The following is a 15,390-nucleotide window of genomic DNA, read 5'->3' as shown; positions in this document are numbered from 1 at the left end:
TATACATATATACGACGGGCTTCTTTCAGTTTCCGTCTACCAAATCCACTCACAAGGCTTTGGTCGGCCCAAGGCTATAGTAGAAGACACTTGCCCAAGGTGCCACGCAGTGGGACTGAACCCAGGACCATGTGGTTGGTAAGCAAGCTACTTACCACACAGCCACTCCTGCACCTATTGAAAGGAAAACTAACTTTATTAATTGATGCACAATTTATGTCATAAAACTTTCCTCCCAAGTAATTGGGGAATTTACGCAAAAAGGAACTCACCAGTAGTTAGTAGATCACTTCCCCTCTGCAATTATGCAAAAATCAAATAGAAACTGAATTGGTGAATTTTCTGGACATGAAGCTGTGGTTTGCATCCTGATAGGCTTGGCTTACCAAAATGCTACTCATAATGATAATACTAATAACAACAACAATGATAATAATAATCCTTTCTACTAAAGGCACAAGGCCTGAAATTTGGTGGGAGGAGACTAGTGGATTACATCGACTCCAGTGCTCAACTGGTATTTATTTCATTGACCCGCCCCCTCCCCTGAAAGGATGAAAGGCAAAGTCGATTTCTGTAGAATTTGAACTCGGACTGTCAGGATGAACGAAATGCTGCTAAGCATTTTGCCCAGTGTGCTAATGATTTTGCTGGCTTACTGCCTTAATAATAATAATGATAATGATAATAATAATAATAATAATAATAATAATAATAATAAAAATTTCAGCATCATTTTCATCTACCAGGCTGCTCAGGTAGTAACACTCCATGACCACAGCATTAATTACAAAAGGCGACATGACAATGTGGCATTGGTAGCTTTTTGGAAATTATTACCTAGAAAGATCAAAGACATGGTATGACCAAATCCCAGATGGTGTTACTGAGAATGAGGATTGCAGAATCCTATGGGATGTAGTGATTCAGTGTGACCATCAGATTAAACACTGAAAACCTGACATTGCTATAGTGAACAGAAAAGAAACTTGCCTGATAATTGACATAATATGTCCTGGTGACAACAAGATTGAAGAGAAAGAAGAAGGAAAAGTGAACAACTATGATGAATTGAAGTGGGAAATATACAGTTTGTAGACAATGAAGAAAGTAGATGTGAGACTGATAATAATTAGCGCACTTGGAAATATCAGTAACCAACTACCAACTTGGCTCAAAAATATTGGAACAAATATACAGATAGGACAACTACAAAAATCATCATTGCTTGGAACTGCAAAGGTACTCCACACAGTTCTTAAGGCATGATTAGTTAACAAGTGTCACCTTAGTCTGCTGGCTGTGGACAACTGACACTTTTCCATCATACCCAGCAAAATGAAGCTGAGATTTTTCACAATAAAAGAATATTAATGGTTTCAAATTTTGGCACAAGGCCAGTAATTTTGGGGCAGAGGGCAAGTCAATTACAGCGACACCATTGCTCAATTGGTACTTATTTTATTGACCCCGAAAGGATGAAAGGCAAAGTCAGCCTTGGCAGAATTTGAGCTCAAAATGTAAAGATGGATGAAATGTCGCTAAGCATTTCGTTTGGCATGCTAATGATTCTGCCAGCTCGCTGCCTTTATAAAAAAATATATAAAGGTAGCGGTGGTGGTGGTGGTGGCAGTGGTGACGTCATTTCTAACTTGGGTTTAGTACCGCACTGTTTGGAAAAGGGCTATAAGAGATTTAACTCCAGTACTTGTACTTATTTTAAAGACCCCCTAGAAGAATGAAAGGTAAAATTGATCTTCATGAGTCCTAAACAAGCAAAGTTGCTTGCATTTGTTATCAGGATGTGAAGAAAAGCTCTGCTGTTTACTATACTTGACAACAGTTGTAAGAATAACAACAACAACAACAACAATAATCTTTCTAATGTTGGACAAGGCCTGTAATTTCGAGGGGAGGGGAAGACAATTACACTAACCCCAAGTGCTCATTGATGAAAGGCAGAGTTGATCTTGACAGAATTTTAATTCAGAATATAAAGAGTTGGAAGAAATGCCATTGAGTATTTTGTCCAACATACTTATGATTCTGCCAAGTTGCTGCCTTTTGTATAATTTTTTCTAATTTTGGTACAAGGCCAGCAATTTTACTTGGAGAAGGAAAGTTGATTCTATAGATCCCAGTGTCTGATTGGTACTTGTTTTATCAAACCTGAAAGGACAAAAGGCAAAGTTAACCTCTACAGAATTTGAACTCAGGATGTTATGGGCCCAAAATGCTAAGTATTTTGATGACAATGACAATTTCAAATTTTGGAACAAGGCCAGCAGTTTTGAGGTAGGGGTTAAGTTGATTATGTTGACCCCAGTGCTCAACTGGTACTTATTTTATTGATCCTGAAAGGATGACAGGCAAAGTCAACCTTGGCAGAATGTAAAGATGGACAAAATACTGCAAAGCATTTTTCTTGGCGTGCTAATGATTTTGCCATCTCACCAACTTAATAATAATAATAATAATAATAATAATAATAATAATAATTCTTTCTACTAAAGACATAAAGCCTGAAATTTTGGGGAGGGGGCTAGTCGATTACATCGACCTGTGTTCAATTGGTTCTTATTTCTTCGACCCTGAAAGGATGAAAGACAAAGCTGACCCTGGTGGAATTTGCACTCAGAATGTAAAGATGAATAGAATGCTAATGATTCTACTAGCTTGCTGTCTTGATAATAACTAGCTAGACCTGTGAAAACTTCACGGAAAATATAAAAAATAGAAGCATCTGTAAATTGTGTGCTGGTGCCATGAGATATGTTTCTTTGTTGTGACACTTACAGAATATAGAAGGAAGTGTAAAACTGATAACTATATAATCCAACCAAAATATCTCAGTTACACAAACATAATCAGAATTACTATCTGGCCTTAAAATACATCATACACATTCAAAGAACCTTTCTGGTTTAGTGGTACAGAACATTCTTCTGGTATTCTTTTATTCTTTTAGTCATTTGACAGCGGCCATGCTGGAGCACTGCCCTTTAGTCGAAGAAATCAACCCCTGAACTTATTGCCTGTAAGCCTGGTGCTTATTCTATCAATCTCTTCTAAAGAACAGCTAAGTTACAGGGATGCAAACACACCAACATCAATTGTCAAACAATGGTGGGGGAGACAAATACACACACACACACACACACACACATATATATGATATTGTGTTTTAAAATGTATGGGCTATTGATGGAGTGCTCATAGAGAACCAATGCAAAAATACAGAGTAGAGAAAATTGAAAACGCAAATCCTAGGCAGTGAAACAGATTCCCAAACGCATAAATGAAAATATTTAATCAAAGTAGTTGAATCATATATATTTATATACACCAACATAAATCATACATGTACAGGCGTAAAGATTCACCAAGGGTATAAAGAATGAAACCAAACATACATAAAAATATAGAAGAAATATAAAAATACATCTAAATAAACTTTACATGTAAGGAGTTATGCGTGATAAATATAGGAGGTGCAAAACGAATGAGAGGTTGATAAATATGGGAATAAAAATGTCAACGTTTAAAATGGTGAACCGCCTAAATCGTCTAAAAATCACTTATACATATAGAATATAAGATAGATATCAAGGTTAAGAAAAACATAAAATAGTTTCCAAAAATAGGAAGGTGTTCCATCTACAGTCATTTCAGGGGTACATTACTGATCATGGTTAAAAATTAAATACTCCATATAAGCAGTGTCTCCATCATCAGGATGATGTCCTCCTTGGTAAATTTCATCATACTAATAATTTAGCAGAGTCAAAAAATTCCTAATAAAATGTTTTACAGCTCGTATGCAAATGATCACATGTTTGCTATGAGCAGAAGAATCCAAATACTAGGGAATCACAATTATACCTATAAACATTATTCTAATTCAATTCCCTTGTAGATCTAATTTTATAGATTTTTAGAAATCTAGAGTGAAATTTATGGCTACAGGAGGGGATCACATCTGAAAACTTATTTAACATTTTAACGTTATATAATTTAAGGATTAGACATGATTCCCTTACACACAATGTACACCTATCAGAACCATTACCATATCAAGGAGCCCTCACAATTATTGACTATGTCAGGTCATAAGGCAAGTTACTATCCCTAAGTTTATTTATGTATGCTGCTAAGATAGTAGAATTCTTATACTCAGAGTTTGAAAAGCAATTCAGATGGGCTCTATATCTCCTTTTAGAATGTTTTGGGAAGTTAGATTGTAGAATTAAAAGATCTATAAAATTAGATCTACAAGGGAATTGAATTAGAATAATGTTTATAGGTATAATTGCGATTCCTCAGTATTTGGATTCTTTCGCTGATAGCAAACACGGGATCATTTGCATACGAGCTCTAAAACATTTTATTAGGAATTTTTTGACTCTGCTATAATATTAGTATGAGGAAATTTACCAAGAAGGACATCAAAATTTCCACAAACTTGAGAGGGAAAAATAGACTAGAGTCATGTTTTTTCAACAGATGATATTTGTAGAATATTTTTTTTTGATTTTGGTATGGATAAATGTAATAAGAGATAGGTTATGTGTTTATAATTAGTTTAGTTTATATTCTGTTGATTTAGTATAGTTGACTATGATGGGTTGATAGAAAACATGAAAAGAAAAAGAAAGTCCAGTTGAGTGGAAAAGCAAACATTAGAAGTTACATAATAATGTTTGTGTGTCTTAATGTTCATGTGTCTAGATCAGATGTGAGAAGGTATATGTGTTACTGAGTTCCAGTTGTGCAAGTACAGACATGATTCTTAAACATATGTATATGAGAAGGAGAGTAAGAGAGAATTGTCCTTTCTGCTGAGCAACTTTACTTGATAAGGAGCTAGCTGAACCAGAGAAATCCAGACTATTTATTATGGCCGAAAGGACTGAAAAAACTGTACAAATATGTGAAAGGTAGCTATGCTCATTGGCTGAGAAACGATAGACTCCATACGTTCATATTTGTGTTGATTGGATTTTTTGATTACACTATGTAGCATGATTTTTGTCCTGTTATTTCCTATTTGCTTACCTCTAGAAAGTATGAACAATAGCTAATATATTCTTTCAAACTTTGCTTTTGTTATATCTATTCAAACCTCAAAGAATCCCTCTCAACTCATGGTTATGATGCTCCTCCACTATTACTGCACTAAGGGACATGCTCAAGTGGTTAAGATCAAATAACTGACAAGCAGATCTGTGGTATTGAGCAGAATAATTGCTATAATATTTCTTCTTCAGCAACTCAGTGCTGAATCTGTCTGAAACATAATGGAAAATAGGTCAGTTTCAAAACATTGATGTCCAGGTTACAACAACAAAGTTTGAAGTGAATGGTAATCATTTCCTTTGATTTCTAGATAGAAGCAAATAGGAAATAATACTTACTGATGAAAGGCAAAATAAATAAATAAAAATGTTATTACATGATATTAGTGGAAATTCAGTGCTAATAATTGATGAAAATAAAAAGATTTTCTTATTTATCTAATTGTATATCATGCCAGTGGCACGTAAAAGCACCCACTACACTCTCAGAGTGGTTGGCATTAGGAAGGGCATCCAGCTGTAGAAACTCTGCCAGATCAGATTGGAGCTTGGTGCAGCCATCTGGTTCGCCAGTCATCAGTCAAATTGTCCAATCCATGCTAGCATGGAAAGTGGATGTTAAACGATGATGATGGTGATGATGAATATTTGGAACTGGTGTCAAAGCTTATCAATATTGTACGTGATTATAAACATATACATTATGGAGTGACAGGCTGTCGACTACATATTTATTGCTTTCTGAGTGATTGTATTGTTGATTGTACTACAATGTACTATCCAGTTTATTGTCTCAAATTAGATACTCTTCAAGGTAATCTGTCACTTACTTAGTGATAACAGGATAGGTTATTTTGTTTAATGTTGAACATAATGAGGTGAAATGACACAGTCTGTAGTATAAGCAGTAATATTTTTACTTAGCAATCAGTAGGCTCAAAGTTCGAGTGCCATCAATGAGACCTGTTGCTATTTCCTGTCTCAAAATAATACAGATAGTACTTGATACTAGATTGAACTTCCTTCAGCAAACATTTAGTGGCCTACTGTAAAAAATAGCAGATAGGACTTCTTTGAAGACACTTGTTGCGACTACCTGCAAGATACTACTAGAAATAATAGTCATAATGATTTCTAGTATTGACACAAAAGCTACAATTTAGGGGGAAGGTGTTGCCCAACTAGAATAAGAATAAAACTAATTAATTTTTTTACATTAGTTTTTGTGGCCACAAATTTTATAGAGGAGTTAATAATGAAAGGAAAAGTTGATCTCAGTGGGGTTTGAATTGAAGATATAGAGGGAGGTAAATACTGCAAGACACTCTATCCATTTGGTGAATTGCTGCTCTTCCTTAATAATAATAATAATCATGATGATGATGATGACTCTAAATTCTGGCACAAGGCCAGCAATTTCAGGGGATGGGGTGAGTCAAAACGTTTAAATAAAGTAAAACACAAAATTTTAACAACTAAAAATCCTCAAAAAAGGGAGAAGTCCAAGGGCTGCTTGCAGAAATCTCACAAAAACCATGATCACCCTGACCTCTAGGGCAAGTGCCCTCTCCTCTTCATCTACCCTTGATCTGCAGGCACATGCTTAGAGTAGGCCCATTCACTTGGGCCATTTGCGTTACATCCACCCACCTTCTGACAAAATTGCTGGAAGGTAGTACTTTCCTTTCTACCCTCACATTCCATTTCAAGTGGAACTTGAAAAAGTTGATGAGGGATTGGCTGAAGAAGAAAGTGTCTCACTTCAAACCCTTTCAATCAGGTCCACCACACAACCTCTTTTGCTAAGGCCACCAGACAAAGAAACACTGCCTGCTCTTCCCTGCAAAAGGAAGATAGCAGGACAGTCTTCACAATGGACTCAATCAATAGCTGGGTCTGTCCTACATGTGACAGCAGGTGTTTGGACACAGCACGAGGGCTTGCAAGACATGTTTGCTGCATTGCATGCATCTTTTGCAAGCCTGGCTGATGGCACTTCCATGCCTGTAGAGTTTATCCCAAACCAGCAAAGCATCCCCCAGTAGCACTGCTTGGCCAGGAATTTTTGAAAGTTATCCATAGGCCCCCAGCCTGAAAGTCCTCTGAAACAGACCGGCCAACTCATTCTTATCAATACTCAGAGTTTCCTCAAGAATGTCATTGCACTTACCTGCCAATAACCCTCTATAAAAAACTTGAGTGGAACTTCCACTGACCACATTGTCTGTCTAGCAGAGAGCTATAAGCACCTGATGACATCCTAGGTGCCAGGCACTCTGCCTCAGTCTATGCTTGATCCAGACTGCAGCTCAGGCAAGAGACAAGCTGTGGGACATCATGTCTGACAAATGGCGACCACACCTGCTACCATTCAGGAAACACTGGAGATGTCACAGCCTTAGTGCATGTCTATGCATCAGCAGCCACAGCGTGCCCAGCCCTCCATTCAGCAGGTGTTGACAGCAAATGGAGTGCCTGATCAGTGGAATGTGTCTTTCCACAGAAATCAGATGAGTATGTGCTCCAGTTTGGTCAGATATGAACTGGGGTAGGACATGATGGTTAGGTGATAGTATATGACAGAGGTGATGTGTGCATTCACTGCCTCTGCCTGACCTTTCAGGGATAGCTTTCTCTTGGCCCATTTTTGGGTGAGATTGGCCACTCTCCTCATCGCCTTGTTTCAGTTCTTCTCCACCTGGAGATCTGGACCAAACCAGAACCCGAGCATATTAACCGGTCCCTCTATCCAGCATACCACAACATTATTGGATGACATGGACCTGCCTCTCCAGGTGCCAAGCTGCAGGTCCACTGACTTTCCTTGATTAATTTTTACTCCTGTCACTGCCTCATGTTCTTTTAGAGCAGTGCCAACCAAGCCTATGTGCCTGCTGTTCAACACAATGACGGTAATGTTAACTACATTGCCAACATGGTTCTCCCATGTCCTACTTCGCATGGGATCTGTCTCAATGCCTCCAATTTCCATAGTAGTGACTCTAAAAATGAGAGGGGACACTCTCAATGGACTGAATGCATGAGGTTGAATATTGCATCAAGCATTAAAGAGCCGAAATATTGCAACATGTATGGAGAAAAGGAAGTACTATGTCGAGAACCACCAGCTCACCTTCCAGGTTCAGGAAAATAGTCCTTATGTTGAGGTCCAGACCTCTCAAGAACAACACTGCAGTTCCACCTCCCATTCCTGGTTTACATGGAGATAAATAGATCTCGTATCCACTGAAAATGGGCATGAATGCTTTTTGGTCGGAAAATTTGGTTTCACTGATGGCCACCACATCGACACTTAGTGACCTGAGGTCGTTGAGAAGACGGCCCTGTTTCCAAGGTGACTCCAGGCCACTCCCATTTATACTGCCTATCATAAGTGAGGCCATGTTAGATTAAGCTATAGAAGCAGAAAAAGCCACTTATGGTGATTTTGTTAGTGAAGTGGGGATGGTTGTTTTGTACCCATAATTATTTGTTGATGTTTCCACAAGCAGTTCTTTGTATAGTCTTTTGTTGGCATCTTTCCTACAAGCCCAAACTCCTTCCAGATATTTTGTTTTTATGTGTATCAGTATGTTTGTTGGTGTGATAAAATCAGTGTTTGTGATGTGTGTACAGTTATATATGTGTGCCATTAGTTCTTTTTTGTTTGTGTTTATTGCCGTGTAGTTGATGATTGAGTGTTGCGGGTGTTGGGATCTGCATTCTGAGAGTTGTGTGTGTGAGTTGGGTTGTGCTTGTGATGGGTGGTGATAGTAGTGATGGGGAATGACGTTGTTGGCAGTACTGGTGTGGCTACTGTTGGGGGAGGTATTTGTTCAAGGGTGTCTCAGTGTGATTGTGTGTGCCAAAGTCTTGTGTTGGTGTTAGTGTATTTTTGTTTCTGTTTCTTTTTCTTTTGTTTGACATGGTGACTTTATGCCATTTAGGCTCTTTGTCATCCTCCTCCACACAGGACATTTCTGGGTGCTCGGAACAAGGGAGAGACAAATCTCATGGGCCTTTTGCTGTTGTTCTATTCATAAAGCTTTTGTTTTGGTGGATTCTGCTGCTGTTGTTTTTGCTGCTGTCTGGTGTGTGGAAGCCATAGATGTTGGTGAGCTCTTTGTTCTGTTTGCTGCTGTTGCTTCCACTGTTGTTCTTGGCGCTGTCGGTGCTACTATGATTGATGTTACTGTTGTCTTTGCAACTCTAGTGGTCACCTGCATCTGCTGGCATTGTTGTTGTTGTGTTGGAGGTGTCTGCAACAGCACAGTTTTTTTTTCTTTGTTTTGCCTGGGCTAGAAAGTCTTTAAATGGTTTGTTTCGCCAAAAATGTGGCATCTTGGCTTTCCTCCCTCTACTGCTACAAATAATTTTGATTGTCCAAGGAATTTAATTAAATCTGGAATCTCTTGTGCAGTTGTGAAATCAGCATACAAGAGTTCCATTCCTGTGCCGAACCAATTTTCTTTCTTAATTTTATGAACTTATAGAATATTTACTCTGTCCTCTATGTTGTATAACATGGCTGCTGCTAGCAAAGAGATGTCCACTTCTGGCAGTACCGCTACTACCTTCACTTTGACAATTCTCCAACTGAGGTATGTAGGAATCATGTATAATTCCTCACTTTTTAAGGTTGTTATGGCATTTTCTTTGGCCAGTTCTTCAAGTGAGAACCTTACTTTTACTGTGCCAGAGCTTTTGTCACAGGTGACATAGGATTTTAAATTCTCTACTGGTCTCAGGCATTTTTTGACCTGGGCCTGCATTGCTCTCTCAAGTCTTCTTGCCTTGACAGATATACATCTGTATATGATGGTTTTTCTTCTTGTTTTCTCTTGTACCTCCCCTGGTGTGTTAAGGTGGACTGTTCTGCTAGTCCTGGTTAGATGCATTTTATCTTTAGTCAACCCCACCTCTTGTGTTCTCTTCTGACAACTCCAACATTTCTATTCTTCAACACGGTGGTAGCAATGGTAGTGTTGGAGCTGGTGGTTAAATTTGCAGGTGTTATACATGAAGAAATTCTTTTTTCATTATTTTCTTGTTCATTGTTGTTGTTGTTGTTGCTTTGGTTGGCTTTTGTGATGGTAGTCGTGGTAGTGGTGCTGCTGTTTTCCTCTGTTCCCTTCTTTATACTTTTGTTGTTGTTGTTCTTGCTCACCCTCTCAACCATATTAACTATTTTGATTTTAAAACTCAAAATTTTTCCCTTAAAGAGCAAATTCTCGCCACCCCCAGCTAACCTCTCTTGCAGTGAGCTGGATTATATCATCAAAAGTTCAATAAAATTTAGAAATCCAAACAATGAAACGACAAACCTTAAGCAAAACTTACAGAACTCTGAACATGCGGCCACCAGATCCAGACACAAAGAATAATAATAATAATGATAATAATAAGAAGAATGATTTCTAATGTATAGAGAGAATTGCACAATAAGATCAAGTGAATCTACCTTAGTTTTTGACTTGTGTTTATTTTATTGATTCCCCAGAAGGATGAAAATTATCTTCGGCAGGATTTGAACTTGAATTGTATTTCCTAAAAATAATAATGACTAAATGTAAATGTTGCCCAGAATCTTGTGGCGTTGTAGCTGAAAATGGAATAACTAATTTTTACAAGAAAATTGATAAAATGTATTTGTTGTGATTACACCTGTCTTTTCTTATCCTTACAGCGACAGAAGAGGTTTCTGCTACCCACTTAACACGAAATGGTATTATTATCAGAACTCTACAACAACAAGGCTATCCACAAGTATTCATTGATTATGCATATTTCAAGCTTAAAATGGACGGTATAGGTTTGTATATATAATAATAATTATGGTTTCAAACTTTGGCACAAGGCCAGCAATTTTGGGGGAGGGGTAATTTGATTACATTGACCCCAGATTTCAAATGGTACTTATTTAATTGATCCCCAAAGGGATGAAAGAAAATTTGTCCTTGATGGGATTTGAACTCAGAACATAAATATTAACAAAATGCCACTAAGCATTTTGCCTGGAATGCTAGCAATTGTGCCAGCTACTAATAATAATAATACTTTCTACTGAATACACAAAGCCTGAAATTTGTGGGGAGGGGATAAGTTGATTACATTGATCCCAGTGTTTCACTGGTACTTAATTTTTCAACCCCGAAAGGATGAAAGGCAAAGTTGACCTCAGTGGAATTAGAACTCAGAACATAAAGACAGATGAAATGCCATTAAGCATTTTGCCCAGTATGCTAATGATTCTGCCAGCTTACCACCTTAACAATAATAATAACAATAACACTGGTCATCAAGCAAATGTCAAGGTGTACATAGTGTAGTTTTTAATGCTGATTTCAAATATACAATTAGTTTTTTGACTTCACGTACAGTTTTCAAGATGAGAAATTTTGGGGGTTTTAGCTCATGCATTATATAGAACTTCCAATTCATGACATGTATGCATGTATTTCATTTACATCATAGAAACATACATTTAAAATAAACTACATTATTCATTGCTGCATAGTTCAGATGCAATATTTCATCATCTTAAATCAACCAATCAAGTTTTGTCTGATGAAATAGGTATTTCAACATCTCAAATTGTTCATTCATGATTGGTCTGATGAAATGTGTGTGTGTCTTTGTGTCTGTGTTTGTCCACCACCACTGCTTGATAACTGGTTTGGTGTGTTGAAACCTGCTCACAGAGATCTATTGAAACCTGCTCACAGGAAACAGTCAATAATATAAGTGATCCAGAGGAGATAGAGAGCAATGTTTCATAAAAGTGTGTGGGTTGATGTTTAGAGATGGGGAAGAGATTAATGTAGCAAATGATGGTGAGAGAAATTGGAGTGGTTGTGAGAGTGGGGTATGGTAGATATGTGAGGGTATGAAAAGTGTGTAGATACACAGGAGGGAGAGTGGGTGTTGGGAAGATGGGTTGTGGAAAAGTTTTGACTGAGTACAGATTAGTGTATGCATGTGAGGGGCTATGGCCATAAAGGACATGCCTGTATGTATGGATGGCCAGCCATACATACAGGCCTGTCCTTGATGTATCTTCTCAAGCACTGCAAATCACCATTGGTCTTGGTCCCTTGTCACATCCTCTGTGAGGCACAACATCTGAAGATCATTTCTCACCATTTTGTCCCACACCTTCTTAGGTCTACTTCTTCCACAGGTTCCTTCCACAATTAGAGATTACCACTTCTTTATGCAGCTGTCCTCATCCATACACATCACATGACCATAGCAGTGTAGTCTTCTTTCTTGCATATTACATCTGATGCCTCTTACACACAATTTTTCTCTTAAAACATTTACACTATATTGTACATGCACACTGACATTACTCATCCAGTGGAGCATCCTGGCTTCATTTCTTTCAAGCCTTCACATGTCCTCTGCAGTCACAGCCCATGCTTTGCTGCCATGTAGCATAGCTGTCCATACACTGGCATCATACAATCTGCTTTTAACTCTGATGGAGAGGCCCTTTGTTACCAACAAAGGTAGCTCTCTGAACTTTGCTCAGGTCATTCATATCCTAGCAACTACACTTTCAGAGCATCCTCCTCCACTGCTATCTTGATCGTCGTGATTATCTAAGTAACAGAAGCTATCTACTACTTTCAAGGATCCTGTCAGACATTTGAGGAAGTCTATTTCTTGTACATTCTTTGTGTTTAATATACCTGTCATACACATAGACTACTTTCTCTGTTAACCTTCCCGTGATACTGCTGCACGTCTTCTATGTCCATAGCTTACATTGGATACACTATGGAATTTCTACCTTCACCTTTTCTGCATATTGAACAGATCCATCTCTCTAAAGGGATTAGGAATTTATCTGCTTTCCTACTTACTTGGACTTTGGTTTTCACTAAATTAACTCTAAGGCCCTTTAATTCCAGACTGTGCTTTGACACCTGAAATTTCTTCTCTAATTCTAGTAGAGATTCAGCTATAAGAACAAGGTCATTAGCATAGAAGAGCTTCTGAGGGCAACTAGGCTTAAATTCATCTGTTATGGCCTGGAGGACAATGATAAACAAGAGAAGTCTGAGAACCAATGCTTGGTGAACTCCTACCTGTACACTTAATTCATTGCTATACTCAGTGCTGACTTTTACTTTACTGACAACATTCCTGTACATACCTTGTATAGTTCTCACCAATCCCTCATCTATCCCTAGCTTCTGCAATGACCACCAGATAAAAGAATGGTGAACTCTGTCAAAGGCTTTTCCCATGTCGACAAAAGCTAAGTACAAAGGTTATTTTTTGCCAAATGCTTCTCCTGCAGTTGCTTTATTAGGAAGATAGCATCAGTTGTGCTTCTCCCTGGTGCAAAACTAAACTGCATCTCATCTAGGTTGACTCTCTTCCTAATTAGTTGATCTATGATTCTCTCTGCAACTTTCATCTCCTGGTCCAGCAGTTTGATATGTATATATGTGTGTAAAAACACCATATCTGTCTAGTACTGCCCCCCTGTCAGATTCCCAGACTCTGTGTTTCTAGCTCTTTAGCTGTTATCAATAAGAAATGCCAAAGAGAGGTAACTCTGGACAGATTTAAAACCATAGCTTTAACTAAAATAATGTTAACAATATTGACTGATCTGCAGTGTTAGACTGCTGGCTTGGAAACAAGCAGTTTTGGCATAAGTGAACTTTAGCTTAGTTAAAATATACTTGTGACATGCTTCAACTTCGAAAGTCAAATTCACTGCAGTTGTCAGGGAAGAAAAAATTCTCTCTTATGGTAAAAGGGGTGAAAACACCATATCTGTCCATTTGCCAATATTGCTGAAATAATACGGATGCAATGTAATATATTTAATATATTATATAATAATATTTCAGCAAGTATCTGCTGGTAAAGTGAAGATGAAACAATTGTAGTATTATGCAAGAAGCATATTTTGCTCAATCCACTCTCTCTTGTTTACACTTTTATTGTGTGTGTGCATGTATATATCTATATGTATGTGTGCTGGTGCCACATAAGAAGCACTTGTGCCAGTGCTGCATAAAAGGACACTTTGTAAAGTGGTTGGCATTAGGAAGGGTATCCAGCCATAGAAACCATACCAAAACAGAGATGGAGCCCATGTAGCTCTTCGGCTGGCCACCTACTGCTAAAATGTCCAACCCATGGAAAACGGACATTAAATGATGATGATGATGATGATCACACATACACAACTAGATAGACAACCTACTGATATGTAAGCTTTGTGCCTGTCTCGACATTAATTTCATTGCCAATTATGTTGTTTTCTTCTTTCCATTGCTTTCAGAGAGAGAATATGCTAACGCAGAAGAACTATTTTGTTTCATTCATACGCTTCCAGGAGCTGAGGAAGCTGCTTCAGAAAGAATGAGCAACCCAACTGTTAAAAGTAAGTTTCTCTCTGCTCTTTACTCACTGCATAAGCACTGTAATTACTTGCAATATATCCTAATAGCCTCATCAGGTAAGTAAGGCAGTAGTTACTTATCTGAATTTTAGTCATTTACAGTAAATAAAAGAAAAACAGAAAATTAAGGTAATATTTTATAGTTTTAAGCTAAAAAGACTGTATTTTCCCTTTCTTTTTTAGGTCCATATGAAGCAAATTTCATCAAATTATGTAAAGTGTGCCTTAAAATGGAAGGTAAATTTTATGCACATCCGTGTGAACATTTTAACTGCTGTGTATATTGTAAAGAAAAGTTTAAGGTTTGTCCGTCATGTATGGCTGATGTTACTTTCTGAAAAAAGCATGTCTCTATGCTAAATAGCAATTTCAACACTGACATGTAAATTTTGATGAACTGACATAATCCTTGAATATACACTTAAACAATGATTATGGATATAAAATTGCATCTTCTCGTTTTTTGTTAATCCACCTGTTTCTTTGCTTATGACTTTGTTCAAAGGAATGTTATTTACTTTTATCAATCCACAGAATATTCTGAGATTTTTAACTTCCCCTAAAATAATTAGAGGTATATGTCTGATCTTCTTGAACCTACCTTTTTACAAAAAATGATATTAAAAAATGACTTCAGATATAATTTAACGTAAAAGTTGCTGTTACATAAGTATAACATTGGTCCACTAAATCTTGTAATTTTTTGTTTTATTCACATTAAATGTTTTTTTCCAAATGATATTTCTTGAAATTTTTATTATGATTAGAAAATAAAGTACAAAATTTAACGTTAGTCAAATTGAATATAGCTGAATCTAATCTATATTAAATATATTTTCAAATCTTTACTATTTATTTCATAATTTGAATAAATTATTGTGTATGAAA

General features: G+C 37.3%; 1 protein-coding gene across 1 annotated transcript in view; it reads left to right on the top strand.

The window, feature by feature from the left end:
* The window catches only part of LOC106872964 (baculoviral IAP repeat-containing protein 3), a 64,902-nt gene extending 49,663 nt beyond the window's left edge, over nucleotides 1-15,239 (top strand). The window contains exons 5-7 of the mRNA XM_014920152.2: nucleotides 10,762-10,887; nucleotides 14,383-14,484; nucleotides 14,686-15,239. Of these exons, the coding sequence (XP_014775638.1) occupies nucleotides 10,762-10,887; nucleotides 14,383-14,484; nucleotides 14,686-14,840 (383 nt within the window). The 3' untranslated portion in view covers nucleotides 14,841-15,239. The remainder of the gene's footprint in view (nucleotides 1-10,761; nucleotides 10,888-14,382; nucleotides 14,485-14,685) is intronic.
* The last annotated feature ends 151 nt before the right edge of the window (nucleotides 15,240-15,390 follow it).

Source organism: Octopus bimaculoides, chromosome 15 (assembly GCF_001194135.2).
Source record: "Octopus bimaculoides isolate UCB-OBI-ISO-001 chromosome 15, ASM119413v2, whole genome shotgun sequence".
Classification (NCBI taxonomy): Eukaryota; Metazoa; Mollusca; class Cephalopoda; order Octopoda; family Octopodidae; genus Octopus; species Octopus bimaculoides.
This window is presented reverse-complemented; position numbering and strand designations above follow the sequence as displayed.